This window comes from Euprymna scolopes, chromosome 6, assembly GCF_053919585.1.
Source record: "Euprymna scolopes isolate OS-2025 chromosome 6, ASM5391958v1, whole genome shotgun sequence".
NCBI classification, from domain to species: domain Eukaryota; kingdom Metazoa; phylum Mollusca; class Cephalopoda; order Sepiida; family Sepiolidae; genus Euprymna; species Euprymna scolopes.
The window spans coordinates 138,820,516-138,846,855 of NC_136487.1; the positions used below are offsets into that span (position 1 = coordinate 138,820,516).

Genomic DNA, 26,340 nt, shown 5'->3' on the forward strand with positions numbered 1-26,340 from the left:
AGAGTTGACCTTTGCAGACTCTACCAAACTCCTCCGCCAATTTTGGGTCTAAACACTTGAAATTTTAGATGTTGCTTACCTGGACATGAGTCTAACTTTTAAATATATATATGCACATAGAGTTATGAACAGTACATAGGGCCCAAGCAAAGCCGGGTCGAACTGCTAGTCTATCTATAAAATGACAGATCTACTTGATTACAACATTAAAAGATCAGCAGTTGAATGAAAGCCATACTTAATAATGCTAAAGAATTTCAAATTCTACAGAAAATGAAAAAGATTGCGGTGAACCAACCTTTCAAAAACCTTGCTAATAACCAAGATGAGACTAACAGAATGATACTTAGTTGGGACAATCGAAAGCATTTTCAAAATTTGTACTCTAAGAGAACTTTTTCTAACAAGAAGGAAAGCAACTAAGTCAGAGATCGAATAATTTTGAGAAAATGTGATAATGACAGTCAAGATAATGATTGGTTTTCAAAGAACAGCACAAGAATCAGAAGAATTGTCAGCAAAAAATATCATCCTCATCATCTTCTATATATATAAAAGTGAAAATGTGTGTATGTATGTATCTTTGTATGTGTGTTTGTGTGTCTGCTAAAAATTTTTGACAGACACAACGAAAATTCACAAACTCGGTATCGTATTGAAGCTCCATCCTTCGCTCGAAAAATATCGAAAAATTGGCCAAAAACGTTCATTTTTCACCCCAAAATCAACAATTTTCGACATGGGAGGGGGGGTCAACAAAAACCGTCCTCTCGTGACGATGACCGTTTTCTACGCACGCATGCGTCATATGATGTCATGACCTGATTTAGTTTAAATAGTTGAAAAACTGACTAAATTTCATGTACGTCGCGTTAGCTCAGTTGGTTATCACGTTGGTTCATTATCTAAATGTTTTGGGTTCGAATCGTGGTGTGAGATGTCTTCTTTTTTTTCGATTTTTTAAATTTAAATATTAAACCAGTGTTATTTAAGCCATTTTTCAAATAACGTTCGTTTTTCTGTTTTTTAAAAATATTTTTACTTCACTTATCCACCTCCGACCACACAGCCAAAAATACCCGGGTACCCACCGATTTTTTAAATTTTAATATCGAAACAGGCTTATTTAAGCCATTTTTGGTTTTTGATTTTTCGATTTTTACATTTAACATCGTTCGTTTACCTTATGTTAGTTTTTTTGCGATGTTTTGATTACCCCCCCCCGCTAAAGTTTTAACGTTGTTTTCTTTTTTACTTCGCTTATAACAAACAAACCTGGTCATTGAACTCATTTGCTGAATAGCTATTGCTGTCGTTGTCATCGTCGTCGTAACGCTCGACGACTTCCGTGCGTGCACCTGTCAATTTGGTTCTTACTTAAATAAATTCAAACATCTTTCAGTAACTCATTCTGGCTGGCCGATTTTATTTTCAATCTTCGCCTCAGGGCTTCGGGTTTGACCCTACCAACTTTTACCCCCCCCTCCCCCGGTTTCTTTTTTATTTAACACCACACACACCTCCAAACACCCGGGCAACGCCGGGTACCCTCGCTAGTCTATAATATAAATCTCGCCTGTCTGTTTAAATGCATGTATGTTTGTATGTCTGCTTAAAATTTTCGACAGAGGCGACGTATTTTCACGATATTGGTATCGTTTTGAAGCATGACCCTTTGGATGACAAATATCGAAAAATTGGCTAAAAACATTAATTACTTCACCCTCACCTGGGCACTTTTCTACAGGGAGGGGTCGCTTTTTTTTCACCGATATTTTAGAAAGTCATCCCCTCTTTTCGATTTACTGGCCTTAATTTAAACCTACATACCTTCCAGTTTGGCGATTGGTGCAATGGTAAAGACGTCACATTTTTTTTTCATTTTCTTTTCCTCCTTCACGGTAAGCTTGCCTGCCTACTACCATTTTTTTTTTTTTTTGCTCAACACACACCTCAAAATACCTGGGTAATGCCGGGCACCCAGGCTAGTTAGAATATAAAATATCCTGAAGACCATTTTGAGTGTTAAAAAATGTATCCAAAAGTCATAAGAGCTGTTTTTCTTTTTCTACTTTATATTGTAGGTGTATACATATGTGTTAAAGATGCCCCGGTTTGTTAGTGAGATGGTTTATAATTTGATGGGTACTGTTAGGTTGACAAGAAAGTTTTTACAGAATTTTTAATTTTGAGATTTCAAAGGATGTATTTCTAAATAAGTTTTCGTTATAATACCTTTACTTTACATATCATTTTAAAGATCGATTTTCGCTCTATCTAATCGTCTAAATTACAATCGTTTTAAAACAATTATGGTTTCTTTTCAGAACGTTGAGTACAAGATGGAAAAAAAGCAAATTCGTACAATTTTCTTGATATTAGAGATCATAGTTGCAGGTGCAAGGATATCAATAAGTCGAAAGTGGTAGAGTATCACTGGGATCATTAAAGATAAACTTCACGAGATCTCTGACTTACATTAAAAACAGTCGCTGTAGATATAGCTTTAAAAAATTCAATTCCTCTGTTATTATCGTCACATTTGGTTATTCAGAATCTTAGATTATTGCTCTAAGGGAGGTCACTTTATTTTACTAAAATAATTGCATTTTTTATTATTATTATTATTATTATTATTCGAATGTTCTGCTTAAGAAAAATTACAATATCTTCGCATTTTACATTTTCTGTTATTGATGTTATAAAAATTTGTTACACCAAATAAAGTAGTTGAAAAATATAATTTTTTCTTTTAATTAATTGTGAGAAATGTGGTCTGGCAGGATAACAAATTTGCAATCTGGATCTATCGATTTTTAGAGATCAAGGTTGAAGGTTCAGGAATATCAATAAGTTGAAAGTGGTAGAGTATCACTGGGACCCTTAAAGGTAAATTTAACAAGATCTCTGGTTTACAGAAGGATCCTATCGAGTCGCATCCACATCCATATAAATTTAAAAGGCGTGAACAACTTTTGAAAAATAACGACATCCAACGAAGAACTGGAGATCACTGTATTGGGATAAAATAACAATTATTAACATGTTTAAGAAAAAGTAATTCAAATTATTTCAACATTAACGGTTTTGCAACAAGTGTTCATTAGACAGTCCTTGTCAATAAGTGTCTTGTAGAAACGATATGACGTTTGTGATTACAGATTTTCATGTGCAGGGGGAAAAATGTGGTTACTTTTTGAGGGAAAAGTAAATGGTCATTAAAACATATATGCGTTTTGCATTACATATGAAAATAGCTGTTCAAAATAACTTGTTGAAAAGGATTAATTCTTATTCGATATGGTACTTTCCATAATGAGAATTTAGGCGTATGATGCGCCTGAGGTCATGTTAATCTTTTTACATCGCACAACAACAGAGTAGGGCAGCATGCTGCTTACCAGTAAAACTGCATCCTTAACTGGTTTGATTTACGCATGCAAAAGCTTATATAGGAGAGTTCCAGAATGTTCCGGACTATTTGTTGTATCGTTACACGCGAAGAGTAATGTGGTTCCTTTTATCGCATGTGTGCCTTTGTGCATACTTTATATACATGTGTGTTGAAAACGGTGATTGCTATTAGAATGTCTCTTCTGGAGATTTGTTCTGGCCATATATAGCGGATGATACAATACTCTCCTCCTAGATGAGAAATCGATATAAGAAGGAATAGAACTATTGCAGTTGATGGCAGTCCAAAAGAAAAGTGATGTCATCAATTTTTGAGTCGTGCAGTTGTTTGGGTTTGATGAATTGCATAATTTCGAAAGATTACATTACGGTGCATTATGGATGCTCGCATCCATTTAGAGTATACTGTAGATGAAGGATGTTGTCATTCCTTGGTCTGCTGCGATCTGTTGTAGATCAGTGTTATTGATGGCTTGGCACGCATGTGGTAAATCGGCATTGTGGAAAAATACGATGTACTCGTAAGAAGCTGATTCCGAAGATGTCAAGAACGGTTGGTCGAGGAGGGGGGGGGGCGTTATTCATTTCCGCATGGGCAAAAAATGGCGATATCTTCATTGTGCTCGAGATGGCTGTGGTTACAGAATCGTTAATCTGTAAATGGACCATGTGTGTTTTTGTTGCAATTGACTGTCATCGGAGTTTGATTTATAAGGAAATCGTGTTGTTTTAATTTTCGATTTTTGAGCGATTATTCGCAAAAATCGATAATTTTACTGAGAGCAGTGTCGCTTGTTTGTAAGGAGGCCTGTATTTGGGCGCTAATTGACTGTTGTCAAAGTTCGATTCATAGAAAAATGGTGTCGTTTAATTTTTTATTTTGAGCAATTATTTGAAAAATCAATAATTTTATTGAGTCGGATGCCATTATTTGGTAAGGAGGTTTGTGGATGTGCATGTTGATTTACTGACGTCGTGATTGAAAAATAAAGATTAGTTTTTGCTTTTTTCTTTTTAAAGTTGAGCAGGCACCTCTAAAATTCACCACAGAATTATCCCCCCTATATGTAACGTGATGTAACTTTACCTTTTAAAAGAAGAAAGGTGTAGCGATATACCAGAGACATTAAAATAAATAACATTTCAATTACATGCACATTTGCCATATCCACCCATGCAAATCCTGTGGAAATAAAAGGTAAAATTTTGTCTTTTCATCCACTTTCTGTCCAATCAACGCTCAAAGAAAAACACATTTTCTCAAATCTTTTTCTGATAGCTTTACTGGAGCCAGCCAAAAGCGTATAAAAGACATCACGTGAAGATCAACTGTCTCTTTGCCTCGTTTCTCCCTGCTGTCTGGCAACAGCACCCTGGGGCTTTGCCTGAGGCTAACCAACATGACTTTGCATGTCATGCACCCCAATTCTCTTTTCTCTTTTTCGGCTAGTCGTTGTGCCACAAACACGGGATGATAAAATTAAATTAAATTACAGTTAATCATGTTGAACTTTTACTAAATACTAAACAGGCTGTAGCAACCGACACCCGCTACATCCCAGGCAGGAGCTACTTCTCAAGATTCGAGATTTGATTCCATTTTCTCCTGGTTTGTCCAATCACAAGTCAGCTCTTTATCACGTGACAGAGTATATAAAAGGCAAAATCCGAAACTCTCAACTCTCTTTGATCCTGACCCTGCTGGGTAGTAGAGATTAGCAGGGGCTTTCGCCCCCCCCCCCTCACGATCAGAACATGAGTACTACAAGCTAGGACTCTCTTCTAATTACCATTTATTTCCACGCGCTATAAACACATGTGGACTGAACTGTTCTCTCCTCAACAAGCTAACAGTGGCTCTTTTCAAACAACCACTTATTTCCATGTGTTGCAGCCACACAAACTTTACTTCTCATCCTACAGGACTACTCTCGCCAATACAACTCACATGCACCCACCGACAACACGTCAACACACTGAAAACTCTTGCCCTTTTCTTTCTCCTGTAACCGGCCTCTTTCGTCCGGGCAACTACTGGCTACAAACATGTGTAAACCGCACCTCTCTCTCCTCCAACCAGTCGGCATAATATTAAATACATCTTTAAACACATTGAACACTTTTCTCTCTCTTTCAACGAACTCTTTTCACGAATACTGTAATACAAACGAGCGTGTATACCGAACTTTCTTACTAATATGTTTCTCTCATCTACTAACACTACTAACGAAAATGACAAATAAAGTTTGTTTATTAATCTATATAATTATAAAACTCAAATGACCTTGTTACGAGTGTTGTAACCCAACATCCAGTTTACGACTTCCGGTTGCGCATACGTACAATAACAATGACAATAAAACATATTGTTTTACTGTGTATGTTTTCAGCATCCCCAATTTTTTTTTTTGCGTTTAAATTATCCAAATAAACAGTTGTTAATACTTTCTGCTTTTTTTTTTTTACATCGTTCATTTCCGTATTACGTTTAAGTTATTTTAATGCAATTTTCTTAAAAATAAATCTACTTTAATCTGTTGACAACCATAAGAACATTTTACAACGGCGATTTACACACCGCCTTCCTCTTTTTTTTAATTTATTCTCCATTTTTTAATACACCTTTCTTAAAAACATACATACATTTTCTTCTACACTACCAACATAAATAAATAACCCCCGAAACTGTTTTTGTTAAACTGCGTTACAAATAAATAATCAACGCGAAAATAACACGTATTGTTCTACTGTGTATGTTTTCAGCATCTCAGTTGCTTTTTTTTTCACATTTAAATTAAAAGATATATCAAAATTAAATTTTAAGTATTATGGTATCTGTTCAGTGCACATTTACCTATAAGTATGACAAACCACTTATAATTCAATGGCTGTAAGTTTGTTTTTTTTCCAAAATAAACAATTATAAACAGAACGACTCATAGAAATCTATGTATATTCTTTTTCATTTTAATATTCTTTCATAGAAATGTTTGTTATGTCACAAAACCTATTTTCTTTATGTCCCAAGTGCCATGCTCACGCTCATACATTAATTCCATAGCTGACCCAACGGGTCACGGGTAGTCTAGTATAGAATAAAACTCCATTGCGTTATCCTTTATTCTATAAACTTTGGTGAACTTGACATGATATGAGCATGCAACCCCATTTCATTGTTTCTCATCTCTATAAGGCCTTAATAGGCCATCAGCTCAAGGCAAAAATTATCACTTTTAACAAGATGTAAAAGGGATAGGGATTTGTAGGAGCCTTTTCTAGTCTCACACAAAAACATGTGTTCACATCTCAAGCTATATTACTTGTCATATACATACGCGCACACAAACATACGTGCGCACGTCCACATATTCACGTTCGCGTATATACACTCACATTCACGTGTATACACACACCCGCTAACGTACACACATGTACTCACACACGCGCACACGTACGCACACAAGGACAACGTCACTTCCCCTTTCAAAGGAAATCCACACATGCGCAAAAGACCACCGGAAACAAGTATAAAAGCAAGAGCAATAAGCAGCATCTTCCTTTTTTTCGGACCAGCTCTCGGGCTGAGAGGTTCGGCTAACCAGCCGCCTTCCTTTCGGGAGGCGCGCGCTCGTGTGTGTCACATCCCCTTCTACTATGTATGGGGCACGAGCTAACAGACAGTATGTACACTTTATACGTTTTCTATCTCCATGGCCTGGATTGACTTTTTCTCATTCTCTATACTACAATAGACTTTCCTCCTCACCAGCTAACAGCGACAGACGCACACCAAACTGGATTGACTTTCTCTCTTTCTCTCTCTACGACAATAGTCTTTCCTTCTCACCAGTAAAGAGACGCGCGCCAAACTAAACACGTGTAGTACCCTTTTCTTTCACTTGTTTCTTCACGAAATAAATCCCAGTTCGTTTAATTCAAGTAAACGCGTTGTTCGTTCCTTCCTCAAGGCAATTCATTTTTCCTTTCCCAATTCAAATCATTTCTCCTATCTTGTATGACTGGGGGATATGTATAATATATCCACCAGTCCGCTACAAATTGGTGACACCCGGACGTTAGATGAACACGCATTCCTTCTATACCCTAGACCGCTACAGATTATTTTTGGATATAATATGTATAAAATAATACGTATAGAATCTTAAGAAACCTTGGAAAATTTTTCACACCCAAGATTTTGGTGCATTAATTAACGATTTGAAATTTAATTGTCAAACTTTTGAGTTCTGTACTGCATGGATAGAAATTTCCTATCTGTTCTTTAGGTACCTCCAACGCGCGCCACAGTTTACCCCCACCCCCATATGTAACACGATGTAAGTGTAATTTAATTTATCATCCTAACCTTTTTACCATTTAAAAGAAGAAGCTTCAAATAAAATGCTAATATTTAAAAAAAAATTTTTCACAGTATACAAAAATAATGAAAATGCGAGACAAAAATCGTGTTTACATTATCGACGCTTTAAAAACAACGTTCCTATGTAGTGACGTTTTTGAAGCCGTAAACATATCCATGTTTTAAAAATCTAGTAAAAATCAAATAATAGTCATATTTTCCTGCAATTTCCGATATTTATTCATTATTAAATAAACTTACATAATAAAAGTAGGTTTTGTTACATATTAGAGGAAATATAAAAAAAAAAGAAAAAAGCGAATTATCTCCCTTTATTTTCAACCTCTTCATCGTCGAGTAAAAAAAAGTTCCATTCATTCAAATTGAAAAAATTAAACTCTAAACATGGCCGAGTAAGTAGACTAGTTAATTTTTTGTTTTAAATGCTATGAACATTTTTTACAGTCTTCTGATGTTTCTCTGATTTATTTATCTAATTTTTACAGATTTGTTGGATTTTGCGCAATCGATAAAATCGTTAAAATTCCGACGTTGAACACGCTAAAACTTCTAACTTAGTTTAAAAAGTTTTGCTCCCGTTGCGTCTGGTGACACTTATTAAAACACTAAAAAATTGAATTCCTTACGTTGTTTGCAGTTTACCATGGCGACAAGATAAAAAGGAAAAAAGAATTTTGACACTTCAAATCTTCATTTAAAATCCAATTTTTATCTTTCACCATTTCGGGGTTAACTAAATGAACCAGTGTTTTTATTTTTTTTGTAGTGACCATGTGAAGAAGGTCTATGTATTTTTTTTCTGTATTAATATAATTGTGTGCAACTTCTCGTGTATGTGTGTTTCTCGTATCTACGTATCTTACACATTTATTTATTTTGATAAATACTCCCACCTCAATGAGATTCTACGCTTTTTAGGCAATTATGTGTAAAAGCCCTGAAAAATTTGGAGGCAAGGAGCAAAAAAAAAAAAAAAAAAAGAAAAGAAAAAAAAGTGGTATCAGTTTCGTTTATAAATTTAATGCAAAATAATTATTGGGTACTTATGCACTTTGGTTACCGTGCTGAAATAATAACGTTATTATTTAGAAAGACAGCCTTAACATGGGGAGGGTGTTTTGTAACTATTATGTGCTTAAGCAAAGAAAGCACTGCTTCGACCTAACAATTTAATAATAAAAACAGGTACTTCTCTGCACGTTAGCGCCCGTTTTTCCGGGAGTCTCGCTCGGCAACACCCGGCGAACGATGGAAACCGCCGAATTATACCGAGTGAGCAAAAAGACGCGAACTAGCAGACGGTAAAAAAGGAAAGAGCTTACAAGGAAAAGACCAAAAAAAAAAAAAAAAGGGGGGGGCAGAAACTCATTGCGCTTCTTTAAACAATATGACAAGGAAGAAAAATAACGGTATTTTAAAAAAATTTTACAACCTGCCCTGTGTAATATACCCCCCCCCATATTAAGAACGACTTTCGGAATAAACACCCCAACCTCGAAAGCCGTTTTTAACATGGGGAGGTTGAGGGTGTTTATTACGGAAGCCGTTCTTAACATAGAGAGGTTGGGGATGTTTATATAACGCTGGGGCAGGTTGTAAAAAAAAAAAAATACCAAAATAACTTTCCCTACACAAACATATATATTTGTTCACTAGGTTTGTCAGAATTTTTTGGGAATTTTTGACACTCTTAACACAAAACTGTGAATAAAATATATAAAACTCGTAATTTCTCTTTTAAAGTGGTTTGTTTAATTTCTTCATGGAATATACTTCCAAAATAAACTATTAAAGTTTTTTTTTTTTAAATAATAGATATATTATTTTTTATTTAAAAAAAAAAGTGTTTACAAAAGTGCATGCAGACAATTTTTTTACGTAATAAATTGAAAAAAATTTTACAAGTAAAATTTTTTTCAATTTAAAAATCTAGCAAAATTTTTGTATTGATTCAATTTTTACAATATTTGCAGGTTTAATGTGAAATGATATGCTCTTTCGAATAAACCGATAATATTCTAGACAAACGTTTTTTTTTTAATTCACCCCTCCCATTTTTAAATGTCTATTAAAAATGAAAATAATTAATTTTCTCACCTCAGATTTATATATCACAAATTGAAGACAAAAGATCAATAATTAAAATAATGTAAAAAAAAAAAAGTTTTATGCAAATTTATTCGTAAAGTCAAAAGTTTAAAAACCTTTTTTTTAAAAAAAAACAACAAAAAAACACATTGATTTTTTTTAAAGTGAAACCTCACATTTTAAAAATTTTGTCCTGAAAAGATTGAATACCTAACATTTTTTTTCTGCTTCATTCAATTTTTTTTTTTTTAAATCTAAAAAAAAAAAAAAAAATCACCCCATAAAGAAGAAATAAAATGTATTAAATCAAAAACTCATGTATTTCTTTAAGAGAATAAAAAAAAATGGAAAATTGGTTGAATGTTTTTTTTTTTTTTTTTAACGGCAAAAACTGCTAAATGAAATGTGATCATTTTTCAAGTACGATAGCACAACTTTTGTTTACAGCAAACGCATGCCAGAAATAAAAAATGAGATTAATTCTGCCGCTTACAGGCCACCATAGTTCTCAACTCTAAGAAAGGGAGACGGATGTGTCACTATTTTTCCATTTCTGACAAACTGAATTCACGGTATTTTTGAATCCTTGCTTAAAAAATTATTTTATTTAAAAAGTACATTGAATATAAAATATAAATATGGATAAATTCTTAACAATGAAGAATGGAAGTACCCATTGATTAGTATTTTTTATAGGTAAGTGATTTTTTGGAATTTATGTTTATTATATTCAAAGCAAGTTTAAATTCGTTGATTTTCTTGAAATCTTTTTTTAAAGAAAACCGATTCAAAAACAAATATTGCATATTTTGCTATTAAACCTGTTATTATTTTAAAATTTGGTCTTTGCTCCTTTTATTGAAAAAAAATTAGGGTTTAAATTACATTTTTCAAGTAGTTTATTTATTTTCGAAAGATAGTAAGTCTAATTATTCAAGTTTTTATCACAAATTTATAATGGCGATTTCTGACACTACTATTTGTTCACTAATTTAAAGAAACAAAACTTTTATTATCCCCACTCCCCCCAAAAAAAACAAAGAAAAAAGTTGCCATAAAAATGAAAACAGTAAAATTTATGAAATTATTACAGCATTTTTTTTTGTTTGATTTTCTTTCTTTTTTGTTTGTTTTTATGATTGACTTCTGTTCGCTTGTTATAATCTGGCGGTTTCTGTCGTCTGCTGGGCGTTGCCAAATGAGACTCGCGGAAAAACAGGCACTAAAGTGCAGATGTACTTAAAAAAAACATATCATGAAACTTGAATTTAAACTGGAAAAAATTTTTTTTAAATAGTGCGGTAACAAAAGTGCATAAGCACCAATTATTGCTATCACTAACCCTAAGTCTGAATGGTAAGGTCATAAAAATCCCCCCAAAAAGAAAATATATACCGGATTTTTCCCATAGAATAAAAAATAAATAAAACAAACAAATAACTGCTCTAAGACGCGAAAACGACCTAGAAATGGGGTCATTTTTCTGTAAAATTACTACAAACAGAAAACACCATACACATATTAAAAATGTGTTTATAAAATAATGCTATTTCAGTATGATTCATATTGTTCATAAACATAGTTAAATTAATATTTGAAACTGACCATCTATTATGAAATAATTTTGGCATTTATGCAGAATACGAACCATGTGAACTGTCCTCCTAAGTAATCCAATTTACAAAATTCTGACTAATGTTTACTATGCTATAATCACATTGACTAATATATACACAATCATCCTTATCCTCGGGTGGCCTCTGGGCCTTGATAAGTGGTGATTCCTGTGTAAAAAAAAAAAAAAAAACTCATTCTTACCATGGGAGGAAGGATGAAAAAAAATATTCTGTACGTTTCATCTTATAATTAAACAAAAGATACAGTAATAATTGAGTTTAACTTGAAAATTCAATCTATGTGAAATATTCTCTCACATTGGTTTTGCCCTTGGCAGAATGAAAGAAAACCATCAGAAATTACAACAGACTCCCCTTAAAACTTCAACGTAAATTTTATTAAAGTAAAAAGATCCAAATTGCAAAAGATGGGCATCTTTACCTATTTGCCGAACTGGGCCGGTAACACCCGGAAAGGGTAATAGTTCATGGTTTATCTTCGCGTAATGCTGGATGCAATACTCCGCTGATGAAGAAAGCTGCAACAGGTCGATGAGTTAAGTGATGCCTTCCAAAGATGAATGCTGCTAGACTGGCAGTCCTCAAACAAAATCATGGGCGGTCACACTGACCAATGAGAAGCCTGCTTATTTCAGCAGAATTTTTCACATCTAAAAAATAGCACAGTTTGTATTCTGCATAACTTATTTCCCTCCCCAGTTTTTCAGTGTATTCACACGTAATCACCTGAAGAAAATAGAATTTTATTTTTGGTACGACGTGAAGAGGGGGATCATTTTCATGAAGGTGTTAATCTAGAATAATGTCAAACGAAATTTAACAAATTCTATTGTGAAATTAAATCCACTAGAATGCGTTTGGTCTTAATTTGTTTTATTCTTTACTGTCTACTCTTAATGAGGATAATACATTTTTAAAAGGATCATTGTGCACAATGTTTTGTAAGGATATAAAATAATTATCCTAACATACGATTCTATTTGACAATTTTATTCACCATTAAATAATTCATAGGTAGGCCATAAAATGAACCAAACGTTTGTTCTCTTTAAGTTTTTCATTTTAATTCTACTTAAATTGATGAAGACTATTGTAAATTTAATTTACAAATTAAAGCCTAATATTGATAATTAAAAAATGTTTCAAATGGTTATGGTCTGTGGTGCTAATATTTAATACTTTTCTTCCTAAGAAAAAAAAACAAAACAACAAACAACCAAACAAGATTAGAGTTTTATTTTGTTTGAAGGCTTGTTGTTTTTTTAAATCTTAATCCAGATTAAAGTAAATCCGAACGTTCAGGTTTCTACTAACTAGACAAAAAACAAAAAAAACAAAAACAAAAAAAGCAAACAACTAAATAAATAAATAAATAAGAATAAATTATAACTCCTCTGGTTTAATAAATTTTGGTGGATTTTCCAAAATATTGATTTCAAGCTATTTTTTCTTTTAACTATTTTAACTTTTTGAATTAACCTTTAAATATTTGCCAATCATGCAGTGTATTTAACATCCGATAAATCGAAAACAAACAAACAAACAAAATATACAAGAAATAACTTTTTATCAAACACGTTAAAACGTTGTTTTCTACCGGTTTGCATAGTTTTAAAGTGTGGAAATTTATTGTAAGATTTATTCTCTGAATTTATTTCTGTTGCTTAACACGAGTCGGTCAAAAATGGCAGTTGGTTTTGTTTAGACTAATTACAACCATAAGATATATAGAAAAAATAAAAAAAGGCTTACTCTATCACTAACCTTATATCTAGGAGGTGAGACTTTTTTTTTTTTAGGGAATGAAACTGCAACAGATGGAGGGCAGGTTACTGAATTCTTACTGTATCAAAAAGACAAAATCTTATTAAAATAAACGAACTTTGAAGCAACTTCAGAGCTGTAAAACTATACAGATCGGTAGAAAATGAAAATTTTATTGAGTTTAGTAAAAGTTATTTATTGTATATCTTGTTTGTTTTTGATTTCTCATTGTTGTTAACTATATTGCATGATTGCCCACCATTTTCGGTGATTTAGACCTGAAAATGAGCGCCCCCCCCCTGAAAAAATATATATTTAATATAGAGTTGTGTAAATTCTAATTTAGCTCTCCAAATTATTTAGAATGGGATTTTTTAAACAAATTCAAAACAGCTTATTTTTACTTAAATCATAATTTAATTAAAAAAAAAAATAAAATAACACTAAAAACTATTAGTTAAATCAAGTTTTGTGATACATGTGAAATGTTGAAATGAAAACTCCCCAGGAAAAAGTAATCACCATCATTTAAAAAAAAATGTTGAGTATGAGACTAAAGACCTTAACTTAAGTTAATAATTTTCTGCTTAAGGACAGCGAACCATTTTACTTTTATTTCTGAGAACAAAGATAAATACAAAAAATATTATTTTACCAGTGTCTATGGGGGTTGCTGTTAAATTAATTTTGCTGTGAAAACTTCAAACAATTCATAATTGGGGGGGGGGGGGAGAATTAGATGACTTTTTTCATCAAAGAATGATTTCCTGTTGCATTCCTTTTATATTTGCATTCAGTATCTTTCTCTTAATTTTGATTTAGTTGTAATTAGAGTTGTTTAGGGCAAATTTGTTTTTTGTTTTTTTTGTTTTTACATAGGAGTCCTCGCTTATCAAGGCCCGGAGGCCACTCGAAGATAAGGGTTAATGAGAGTATAGTAATCAATGGGATAATATCATAGTAATCGTTAGTGATGGAAATTTGGTAAATTGGATTACTTAAGGGAGAATTTGTTTATGTTGGACTTGAAGACAACCAAGTTGTAGTCAGCTGGGAAACAGGCAAACGGAAGAGAGTTCCACAGGCGTGCAGTTCTAAGAAGCTTTGTTCATGGAATCTGTATTTTGATTTAGGCACCGTTAAAGAGTGGGGAAAATTATTGATAGTGGTTTCAGCTAGACAAGTGATTCCGTGAAAGATTAGCAAGAGGGGACCAGAGATTGGAGCTCAGACGAGCACTTGCCATGGAAATAATAAAACAAAGACGGGCTTGCAACGCCCCTTCTGTGGGAAAGAGGTTGCAGAGAAGAGAAAAGGACATCACCCACTAAGCTACGAAGTCTATTTTGTACCCTGTCAAGGCAGGATAAGCTGCTTCTAGCCCCTCTCATCAGGTTGGGAAATTCAGCTCAATTTCAACATTTTTTTGTCATTCCTAATTTTTTAAATAATGAAATATTGGTAATTTTTCTGCTGAAATAATTTTTTTTTTTATTAAAATTGATTTTTTAATAGAAATTTGGAATCATTTAAATTGACAATATTTAGTGATATTTTAACAAATTGATTTAATATTAGTACTAATAAAATCAATTTAGCAATAAACAGTTATTTAAAGAATCCTTTTGTACAGATTAGAAACCTAAAAATTACAAATGAACCCTTTACCAGGTTTTATTAAAAATGTATGACCAAAATTATGCCCGATCAATGTACGACTTACTGCTCCTGCTGTTTGTCATATAGAAACAATGTGTAAAGTTGCTTGAATGAGCAGGAGCCGAATCGGACATTTAGTTGTGCCAGATTTTGGTTGGACATAAATGGGTTTACTAAAATTGTACGACTAAATTAAATTATTTGCTCCTGCTGCTGTTTTACTATTAAAGCAACTTTGACACAAATGAGCTACTAGGTTTATCAGCGCAAAATATTATAAAAATCTGTTATGGCATTGTTAAAATAAACAATAAAATGAATTTACTCACAAGTTTCAGTTGAGAGGTTATTTTTTGGCAAATATATTTTTAGATTCATATAAAAAGTATTTAGAAAAAAAAAACATTTTTTAATATATTCTCTCTTAAGACAGATATTAAATATTACATAATGAACTCCTGAAAGACTGAAACAATTACTTTTTTTATTACTATGTGCCACTTTTTTCTTTTTTTTTTTTTTGTTAAAAATCTTTGTAAAAAAATACACAAGTTTATTTTTTTAGATTAGGTGTGCCTTGATTTTACTAATTATATATCACTAAAAAATAAACACGATTTTATGTAATTAAATCAAATCCTAAAAGACAGACGATTATTTGGCACACTGTATTGGAAAAAAATAATTATAAGTCATTAAAGGTTTATTTAATCAAAGCAACTTTGACAGTTTCAAGTTTAATTAAAAAAACAAATAGACAAAAAACAAGCAATACTCGATAATAATGATACTTCTGACAAAGATTTTTTAGTGTTACATTGTTGTTACAGAATTTAAATTTTAAAGAGAAAGGTCACTTGTAAAATTTAATTTGCCAAACTAGTGCTACCAGATCAGGCTGTCTGAAGATATTGGCTTCCTGAGACGAAATGCACCTAACATTGATGCTTTTTGTTTTTTTTACTTCCTTTTGCAAGAGTTTATGTTCTGCAAAAACAAAAACAACCCACCTTTTCCCCCTTTTCCTTCTTCCCTTTCTCCTTTTTCTTACTATCTCCTCTACTTCCTGACTGGTTTCCTAACTTAAAATGTACCAAATATTAATACTGCAACTCTTTTCTCTCTCCCATTGCAAAACTCATTCATGTTCTGCAGGGCAGGGAACAAAAACAATAAAATCCAATATAAAACAACCTAACCAAACACTACAAACTAGCGATTGAAGATACAAACAGCTTGAAGAATAAAACTTCTACAAAATAACTGGATGCAACATGAATACTATTTCCAAAATAATTGGATTCAACATTAAATAACCCGAAAAGGATTGATATGCCATAAACAACCAAACCAAACTCTACAAATAAATAATTGAAGATATAAAGAACTTGAAGCATAAAAACTGTTTCCAAAATAACTTTGGCATTAAATAACCTGAAAAGGGGTTGATATGCCTCAAAATAACCAAACCTAATTTGCCCCCCCAAAACAAACAAAAACAAAAAACTTTTGCCTGAAAGTTGTGACTGTGACTAAATTCGTTTTGTCTTTTATTTCAATAATAAAGGAATAAACTTGTTTATTCCTTTATTATTTTTGGCAAAAATTAAAAAAAGAAAAAAGTGGCACACTGGGTTGGAAAAAAGTCTCCGTCATTAAGAATTTACCCAAAATAATCGTAACTAAATTGTTTTATTGTTTATTTTAATAAGAATATTTTTTGCACTAACAGACTCAGTAGATCGCCCGTATAAGAGGAAATATTTAATAAAAATAGTGACTATTCTTTTAGTAAATGTCTTTTTAGGTATCAACGTAAAAAAGATATTTGCCGAAAATAACCTCTCGAAACTTCTGAATAAATTTGTTTTATTGTTTATTACAAGATTGTTTTACGATATTTTATGCTGACGGACACAGTTGAAGTTGCTTTAATCAGCAGCAGTGGAAATTAGTCAATTGATCGTACATAATTTTTAGACGTACATATTTAGTAAAACTGACCCTTTGCCGCCAGAATTTTTTTATGCAATAAATAAATTTTTTAATTATGAAACCCACATGTGCCTGTTCTTATATTGAATGTGATTTTCATAACGTTTCCGTCGATATAACCTCTGACCTTCTTTAAATATATCTTGTTAAACTCGGGAATTTGGATGGAATTTTGAACAGAACCCTTTATTTACTTCACGAGTGTAGCATGCTCTTGTTACGTTCTGTATTTTTTGTTCACCCTCACTGAGAATTGAACCTTCAACCTTGAGGAGAATATAACTTTTACGATTGATTTTCCAAGTACTCTTAACCACTGAACTATGGGTTTTTTCAGAATGACACTCGATGAGAACAGTAGTCCGATGAATTGAAATCATCATCTCAAAAATGAGAAACGTAAAAGTTCCTTTCATTTAACAACTATAACAAACCTTTCCGACCATTGATTATTATGGCTGGTAGCACTCTTCCCAAGAGTCCAACATTTAAATTCCTCAGTCTGATGTTCTTCGGCAACATCAATTGGAATAAATATGTAGAAGATGCTATCAAGTCTGATGCAAAGAAGGTAGGTTCCCTCTACTGGGCTAGAAAAATTCTTACACCAGTCAGTGTTCTATTTCTCTATAAAACCATTTGCCCATGCATGGTGTATTTGTTGTCACATCTGGGCTGGTTCATTTAAATATTAGCAACTCTCTCTCTCTTTCTCTCTCTTGGACATGGCGCAAAAAGAATTTCCAACTTAATAGGTCTCACACTGGTTGCCAAGTTGCAGCCTCTTTTACATAGTTGCAGTGTTGCATCCCTGTATACAACTACTTCCACAGAATGTGCTCCGATGAACTTGCTCCACTTGTACTCTCTCAATGTAAATACCCTTAACACACCTGACTAGTAACAAGATCAAACCCCATCATAATAGAGGTCCCAAGATGTCAGAAGGTCTTCTGCTGTAATATTTTATTTCCTTTGATCGTTCACTCTTGGAATTCCCTTTCTGCTCTCTGTTTCCCTGACCATAGCAGCATGCAGGAATTTAAATGCAACATGAACAAACATCTTGCTGTCCAACTCCAAACCCAGGATTCTGCCTATAAATCTGGCTCATATCACAGTAGCCTCTTACACTTGTTTGGGGTGAACAAAAGTTAAAAAAAAAAAAAAAAGAAGATTTTAGGTGATTGTATGTTAGTATTCAATGTGTTTTTTTTTTCACAAAAAGACAAAATTAGACTTTTTTTTTTGTTTAATGGATTATTTATTTTTTCTTCTGTCATAATCTCTAATCCAGATTAATGTTGATCAGAATGTTCATTTTCTGCTTACTAAATGTAAACAACACTTAAGCTTGCAGCTAAGATCATTTAATAGATGAAAAGAAACTTGGATATGTTCCAAAATGACAAATTATATGAAAACTGATAGATGATGAATATTGAAATGCTACCTGATTGAAGACAGGACATAGTGTTACGCAGAGTAAGAATCTGACCGACAAGCTTGCTCAAAAGACAAGCTATATCTCGATTCACCTACATTTATCGACTACTCACAGTTTAACATATGGACGAAGTAGGGAGTAAGGACCTCGACCAGCCTCATCGTGAAGAAAGAAAAAAGAACACATTTCTGACGATACCGGTTTGACCCTAACATGCACATTGGCTCTGTAAACAAATATTGCAACAGACAACTTTTTAAACCAGATTTTGTATTGATATATATTTTTGTAAAATAATAATAAAAACGAGTTATATTATTATATCGCTACTATAACACTTTTTAAAACCAAACTTTAGATTGCTTTCTTTTTTCTTTTTCTTGTTCTGAAATAATAAAAATGAGTTATATTATTATGTCACAACAGTAAAACTTTTTAAACTAAACTTTGGATTGCAAAGTTTTTTGTTTTTTTTTGTAATAAAAAAAATAGACGTTATAAAAACATTTCTAAATAAAATGTATTTTAGTATTGTCTTATTTTGATAAAATTGCCTCGGTTTAGAAAGATTTCTCCTTCATTGCTTGCTGATAGTAAAGATCAGTGTCCTGATAATAATTAATAATAAAATACATGATTTTATTTAGAAATGTTTTTATAACTTTTCGTTTTTTTTTTGTCGTGGAGAGCTAAGCAAATAGCAAAGTTTTTTTTATATAAAGTAAAAGTTATAAAAAGATTTGTAAGTTGTGATTCTACATTTCATCCTTATAAAAATAAAAGTTATAAAAAAAATGTATTTTTCAAATCTTGTTTATTTTTATTATGCAATATATAAAAATTGTCTCAGTCTAGGATTTCTCCTTAACTGACTACTGACAGGAGTGATCAGTGTCCTAAATTCTCAATTCTTACATTGGTTTTTAATGTAGAGAAAATCCTGTTCCTCACACAATGTTTTGTAAAAAGTTATACAAATATATAAACACACTCTACCAAAAATCAATCTAAGTTGCAAGTAATATAACTCGTTTTTATTATTTTAAAAAAAGAAGCAATCTAAAGTTTGGTTTAAAAAGTTTTATTGTTGAGATATAATATGAATCGTTTTTATTATTAAAAAAAAATATATATATATATATATATATATCAATACAAAGTTTGGTTTAAAAAATTCCTGGTCGCAATGTTTATTTATAGAGCCAATATGTATGTGTAAAGGTGAAGGTCAAATTCGTGTTGCTCGAAATGTATTTTTTTTTTTCTTTCTTCGCAGTGTGGCTGATCGGGGTCCTTATTCCCTACTTGATCTTAACACATTTTAATCATGGCCTTTGTTCATTCTTGAGAGACAATGGACACCTCTTGTAAAGGCAATTACCTGTGTAATTGTGAAGCAAGAGTTGCACATTTCCAACCAAACCTCTCTTGAGTTAGCACTGCTTGATTCCAGTAGCAAAGAGAAGTCCAGGAAGACCGAAAACAATGCCAAGATAAGCAGAGAACACATAGCATCTGCTATTCTAAAAATGGTCTCTCATTTTAGTACTGACCAAGCTCAACATTGCTTAACTTTGATGGTCTAACGGGAATGTGAATGGTGTATAATATTTTAATTAATTGTACAAAATACAGAAATAATCATCATTGGTTTAACATCTGTTCCACATGCTGGCATGCACTGAATGGCTTTCAAACTAATTTATATCTTCTTCCATTTTCATCACTTTATGTTTTACTTGCCGTAATATAGAGGGGTTTTGAAATGGCACCAAATGGATATGTGTTGTATTCCCGTGGGTGTTTGTATATATTTTGTACATATATACACACGTGTATATAACGAGTGTCTTATTGAATATGCATCTGTTCTTCATACATGTATTTACGTGCAATTGCCTTGTTTTCAAAATGTCACAAAACAACTCATCTGATGAATGTTCATATAACAAATAAGGAACGAATAAACATCTTTGTTTCCTGTCAGACAAAGGGACAAATGCCGTTCCATGGGTTTACAATATTCGGCCAATTAGGGAATACACTTGGCTCATCTTTGATCTTGTTGGACTAAGCTGCAACAAAAATTCTACCATGAACAACATACTTTGGATTTATTTTGGCAACCTTTATTCCAGAATAGGTTGCATGCTGGTACAGTCCTGTCTGCATCTTAATTCTCAGTCTTGCCCCTGCTAGTTGCCCATTACAGATTCCCTACTAACTAACATTCTAATGTGTCTCTAAACTCGTTATGTCATGTATCTATATAACCAAAAATCTTTACCTGGTCTTTTGTCATGTATTTTTGTTTAATAAAATCCAAACATTCTAATTCTATTATATTGAACATTCTTCTAAACATTTTATTGTTTTATATATTTCTGGATTAATTATTTTTACATTAAATTCCAGTCCTATTTCAAAACATTCTTCTATTATCAACAACATTGTTACATCCGTAACATTGTCACCAGTTCAAATGTTAGTCACTCACCTCTTTCTCTAGGACGTCTGACGTTGCCCAGCTATAATATAATATTGGCCTTTCCAAGTGAACTGCACTTGTTATTTCAACTGTTCTATATCTATTGACCTAAGAATTTTCATCCATACTTTCAACATAGTCATTCTATAGAAGTATCCTGTTCTACATACATCAGGTTTAATCTTCCTTGTCAGCTATTAAACATAAGCCTATCTATCAGATGAACGTTCACATCCATTGTATGATTCTCATATGATATCTCTCCATCCAAGGCATGTCCTAAACCTACATTGACCAGATTTTACTTCCATACATCATCGCACTATGTACATGGATTCTTTCCCTGGTCAACAGTGGTAACACTCTGTTGGTTAGTGTAACATTGTACACCTTTTTTTTAACGGTGTCATTACATTTTAATGGACCAACACATTGACTCTGTCGCATGGAAATAAGAAAAAGCTCAACTCCCTTTCGTTTTTAACAAAAGCCTTTATATCTGATATTTCCTACAACATATTTTTTCTAAATATTTAAACAGTTCATTTCTATGGCTGTGTGTGATTTTTCGTCTCTGCTGTGACGTCACCGACCATGTTGCAAACACCTGCTTCTCATCACACCTCGAACACGTTCTTCTCATCACATCCCGAACACGTTTTCCTATTCTCTTACTCAACTCTCAATTCTTCCTATCCATCATATTAGTCATATTATTAATATTTCTTTCCTTGTGCTTGATAGATTTCCATTTGATTGGTCAAATAGTTTTATTAAAACTAGTTAGTGTAGACCTTTGCCTAGGCCTACGACTTATTTGTCTCTTAACTGCTCAGCTCCATATAGTGAGATTATTCGAGACAATATTTTTTTTAGTCTACAATCCTATTTTGTATCTTAACTGCTCAGCCACTTTTGACAAGATTACTTGAGACAATTATGGTCCATTTTGTTTCTTAATTGCACAATTACAGTTGACACCTGACTCAAAGAGACAGAGGCATTATCCATGCCCCTGACTTAATCGGATATCAACATATTATGCAACAATTATTGCATTTTTCCCTTTTTTGCCACTTTCCAATATTACTCCGTGATATTGGAATAACATATATTATTTATCTTTGGCAGTGTTCCTATTCGACACGAGTACTCATTTACTACTTTTTTGATTTTTGCTATTTTCTAAAATACTTTGTTTGTAAAGTGAACCGTTAGAAGTCCAGTTACTAACTTCCGATAGTCATGTTCCATACCTGGGAAATTCGCTTTGTTGTCCAAATTCTGTTGGCAACTTTCAAACTATCTACAAACAAATTAGTCATAATCTGCATCCGAGGATTGAAGGTACCATAAATACCTAGTGGACACTTATCTTCTACCACAGCAGCAATGCAACTGATGTGTCTTTTTTATTCTGTTAACGTAAAGTGTCTTACTTGACTGCCAAGCAATTTTGCTTGACATTAGTTTTAAAATCAAAGATGACTTTGAATATTAATATTTCTGTGTTTGGTATTAGATTTATATGAATCCAAGTAACAAAATACCAAAAAATAGCAACACCAGACATGGTTTAAAAACATACAAACAAACAAAAAGTATTTATAAATCACTCAACATAGTCTGTGCTAAGAATTGGATGTATCTTTAAAAAATTGTTTTTAAACTTTAGTAATCCATAAAATAATAATAATTAAAAAACAAGAGATATTTGGTATTCTTAGCTGGTAGTGTAACACACTTGAACAGCTCCAATGCAAATTAACAAGATTATAAATATGTTCCTTTCTAAATGTTTAATTCTAAATTCTTATTTAAAACCTAATAAGCTATTTGTTATGTTAAATGAGCTTTGATTCTAACTGGCCAATTTTCATTTGTTATTGTTGAACCATGTTATTTATATTATAATGAAGTACTTTGCTATAGTTTATTAAAAGAAATTATGTAATCTCACCAGACAACTGGTACTATGGAAACAATTTTCAATTATGACAAAAAATTAAAAAAATTGAAATCAGCAAGGAGAACAATTCATTTTTCAAATTAAAATAATATAAAAAGAGTTATCTTCCTCACAACTAAAATTTTTATTAATATTCCTAACAAGCTGAAACATCAGAAAGAAACTAAAGCTAACCAAATTATAGTTGTGCTAATAACATAGTGAAAGACAAAAAGGCTATTTAGAATGAAGTATCAATCTATTAGAATCATTACTATTGAAATTTCAACCGACTTAATTTTAAGCAAATCAATAGATTCCTGTGTATGCTGTAGCCTAATTTTAAATGGGTAAAAGTTTTTCTCTTTCTTATGATTTAAGAAAAAACTTACTATTTTTAGGTCAAGAACTCACTGATATTTATAGCTGGATATAACTTTGGTTACTGTTCTTTGCATAGATGATAGTCTTCTTCAAAAAATATATTTTGATAATGCATTGATTTATTTTCCTCTTTTTTTTTTTTATCTTCCATAGCATTTCTGATCGCAAAAGCAAAGATGCTCAACTCCGAGCAGCAATTAACCAACAATTGATGGAAAGTGGTGAAAGGGAAAGGCAAGTATTTTTTTTTTTTGTCTTTTAATGTACTAGCAGTTCTGCCCGGCTTTGCTCGGGCCCTACGTACTGTTCATAACTTTATGTGCATATGTATACATTAAAAAGTGTTACTATGTACGGTAATGCCTTTCTATATAAAACGCTTCCTTTAACTACCATAGAGAAAAGTTGGTAGAGACCGCAGACGTCAAATTTTTAAACTTTGACCCCAATTTTGACCCCCCTTAACATTTACTGTTTTGGGCACAAACCAAATTATAAAGTTAGATCCATGTCCAAGCAACCTATATCTGACATTTCAAGTGTTTAGACCCAAAATTGTCGGAGGAGTTTGGTAGAGTTCTCAAAGGTCAAATCGTTGAACTTTGATCCCTTAACAGCAAAAATTTCTGTCCGAAATCTGATTAAAAAGATTTCCCCAAATCTCAATACTCCTTATGTCAAATTTCAAGTCTGTAGACTGAAAATTGACAGAGTTATTTGGTAGGGAAATGTACACAAACACACACAGACATTTTCACTTTTATAGATATACTAGCATGGGTGCCCGGCGTTGCCCGGGTGTTTGGAGTTGTATGCTGATCAAAAAAAAAGTTTTTTTTTTTTTTAACTTTGTCCCCTATTATGACCCCTTAACATTTATTGTTTGGGGCTCAAATCCAGTTATTAAGTTAGATCCATGTCCACGGAACCTATATATAAAATTTCACGTGTTTAGACTCCAAATTGTAGGAGGAGTTTGGTAGAGTTCTCAAAGGTCAAATCGTAGAACTTTGACCTCTTAATCGGAGGTGTATGCTGTGCAAAAAAAGCAAAAAAACAAAAAAAATGGTTAATTTTTTAAAACTTTGACCCCTATTATGACCCCTTAAAATTTATAGTTTCGGGCTCAAATCACTTTATTAAGTTAGATCCAGGTTCAAGGAACCTATATCTAAAATTTCAAGTGTCTAGACCCAAAATTGTCGGAGGAGTTTGGTAGAGTTCTTAAAGGTCAAATCGTTGAAATTTGACCCCTTAAAAGCCAAATTTCTGGCTGACACCCGTCACATCGATTTTCCCAAATCTCAGTACCCGGTATTTCAAATTTCGAGTCTATAGACTAAAAATTGACAGAGTTATTGCGTAGGGAAATGTACACAAACAGACAGACACACAGACAGACAGACAGACACGTTCACTTTTATAGATATATATATAGATTATTTGTTAAAGACTTGTCACATTCATTCAAAATCAGACGCATTTGCTGCCCATAATAGTTGGGAAAGCCGTGAAGTGGATGAAAAGCAGAGCTACTTCTAATTTTGTTGAGCTTTTATTTTTTCTCAAGACTATATGGTATGAAACCATCAGCTAAGGACCTTCAACATTGTATAATTAAATGACCTCAAAATCTCTATTATGTTTTTAAAAATGTGTAACAAAGCATGAGGAAAATGAAGACAAGGGAGAAATTTACTTTATAACACAAAAACATTTAAAGTTCTGAAATTTTTTAGATGAAGGCTTATTGTTTATATTACTTGTATTGATTGGACTATTATCATGGGTGGTATTTCTGCGACGTTTCAGTCAGATTGGTTATTCGATCATCCTCAGACATGTTGGTTGTTGTTTGGAAAAGAAAAGAGAAAAGTTATGTGCTCAGTAGGTGATATTTTCGTATTCTTTGAGTTAGTCTTTATTTTATGGTTATTGTTTCATATTTGTGAAAAAGAAATTGGTTAACAAAGAGGAGGCAATTCTAATAAAGATAGTCAGGGGATTATCTCCCTTCCATTGCCAAAATTTTAAGGGCATACAATGTTGGTTTTCACTCCTTTTCTGGAAAGCATATCCTTGACTGACAAGATTCACATCCAAGATTACCTGGAGATTTCATATAAAAAATAATTAAAAAAAAAAGAAGTCAAATTCTGCCAAATAAAAAAAAAAGTTTGAAAATCTCAAAACCAAAGACAATAAACTCCATAACCAACACTCACCAATACGAGCCATTGTCAATATAAGCAACTGACGACTAAGCCCCTCTGAGGAATCAGTACTAAGCAAAGATCTCAATCTTGCCACAATTTATCTAGCATGTTCCGTACTTGGACATAATATCCCGAATAGTGGAAGCACAGTATTAATGCTGATGTCCCTCAGGGTTCCATGCTGGGCCAAACTCTCTTCTTGATCTTCATCAATGATCTCCCAAATCACATTCTTAGATTATTCGTAGACATTTATGCAGACGACACTACCACCTATGGCAACGCTTCTAAGACGAAAAACGATCAAGATCTTTTTCTTATGATCTTGAGCATGTGATACAATGGGGAAAATGGTGGCTGATTAATTTTAATGCATCTAGAACCAAACTTCTATCTTTCCATCATCAATGCTCTGATTCACATCTGACCCCAATTAAAATTAATGGCTCTCACCTTGAGGATTCCCCATGTTTAGATAAACTTCTTTGTCTGACTTTCACTCCCGATTGAAATGGAGCACATACACCAAATCTATAGCCAAGGTCGCTGGAAAAATGGTTGGAGCATTCTACCGCTCCAGTAGATATTTCACTGCTGAAGCAATTCTCTATCTATATAAGAGCCAAGTACATTTTAGGATTGAGTACTGTTACCACATCTGGGCAGGAGCTGCTCAAAGTATCTTATCCTGCCTTGACAGAGTTCAAAACAGACTTTGTAACCTAGTAGGTGATGCCCTTTTCTCTTCTCTGCAGCCTCTTTCCCACAGAAGAGACGCTGCAAGTCTGTCTCTGCTCTATCGCTATTTTCATAGCAAGTGTTCAGCTGAGCTCCAATCTATGGTTCCCCCTCACCAATCCTTCACAAAAGCACTCATCTTGCCCAATAAATTCCCCTACTGCCTATCGTTGACGAAACG

The 26,340-nt window shown here is 32.8% G+C and overlaps 1 protein-coding gene across 1 annotated transcript in view; it reads left to right on the forward strand.

The window, feature by feature from the left end:
• The first annotated feature begins 8,104 nt into the window (after positions 1 to 8,104).
• Positions 8,105 to 26,340, forward strand: part of LOC145277991 (transcription and mRNA export factor ENY2-like) — a 33,828-nt gene continuing 15,592 nt past the window's right edge. Inside the window, exons 1-2 of the mRNA XM_080130134.1 lie at positions 8,105 to 8,187; positions 23,359 to 23,439. Coding sequence (XP_079986260.1) covers positions 8,180 to 8,187; positions 23,359 to 23,439 — 89 coding nt within the window. The 5' untranslated portion in view covers positions 8,105 to 8,179. The remainder of the gene's footprint in view (positions 8,188 to 23,358; positions 23,440 to 26,340) is intronic.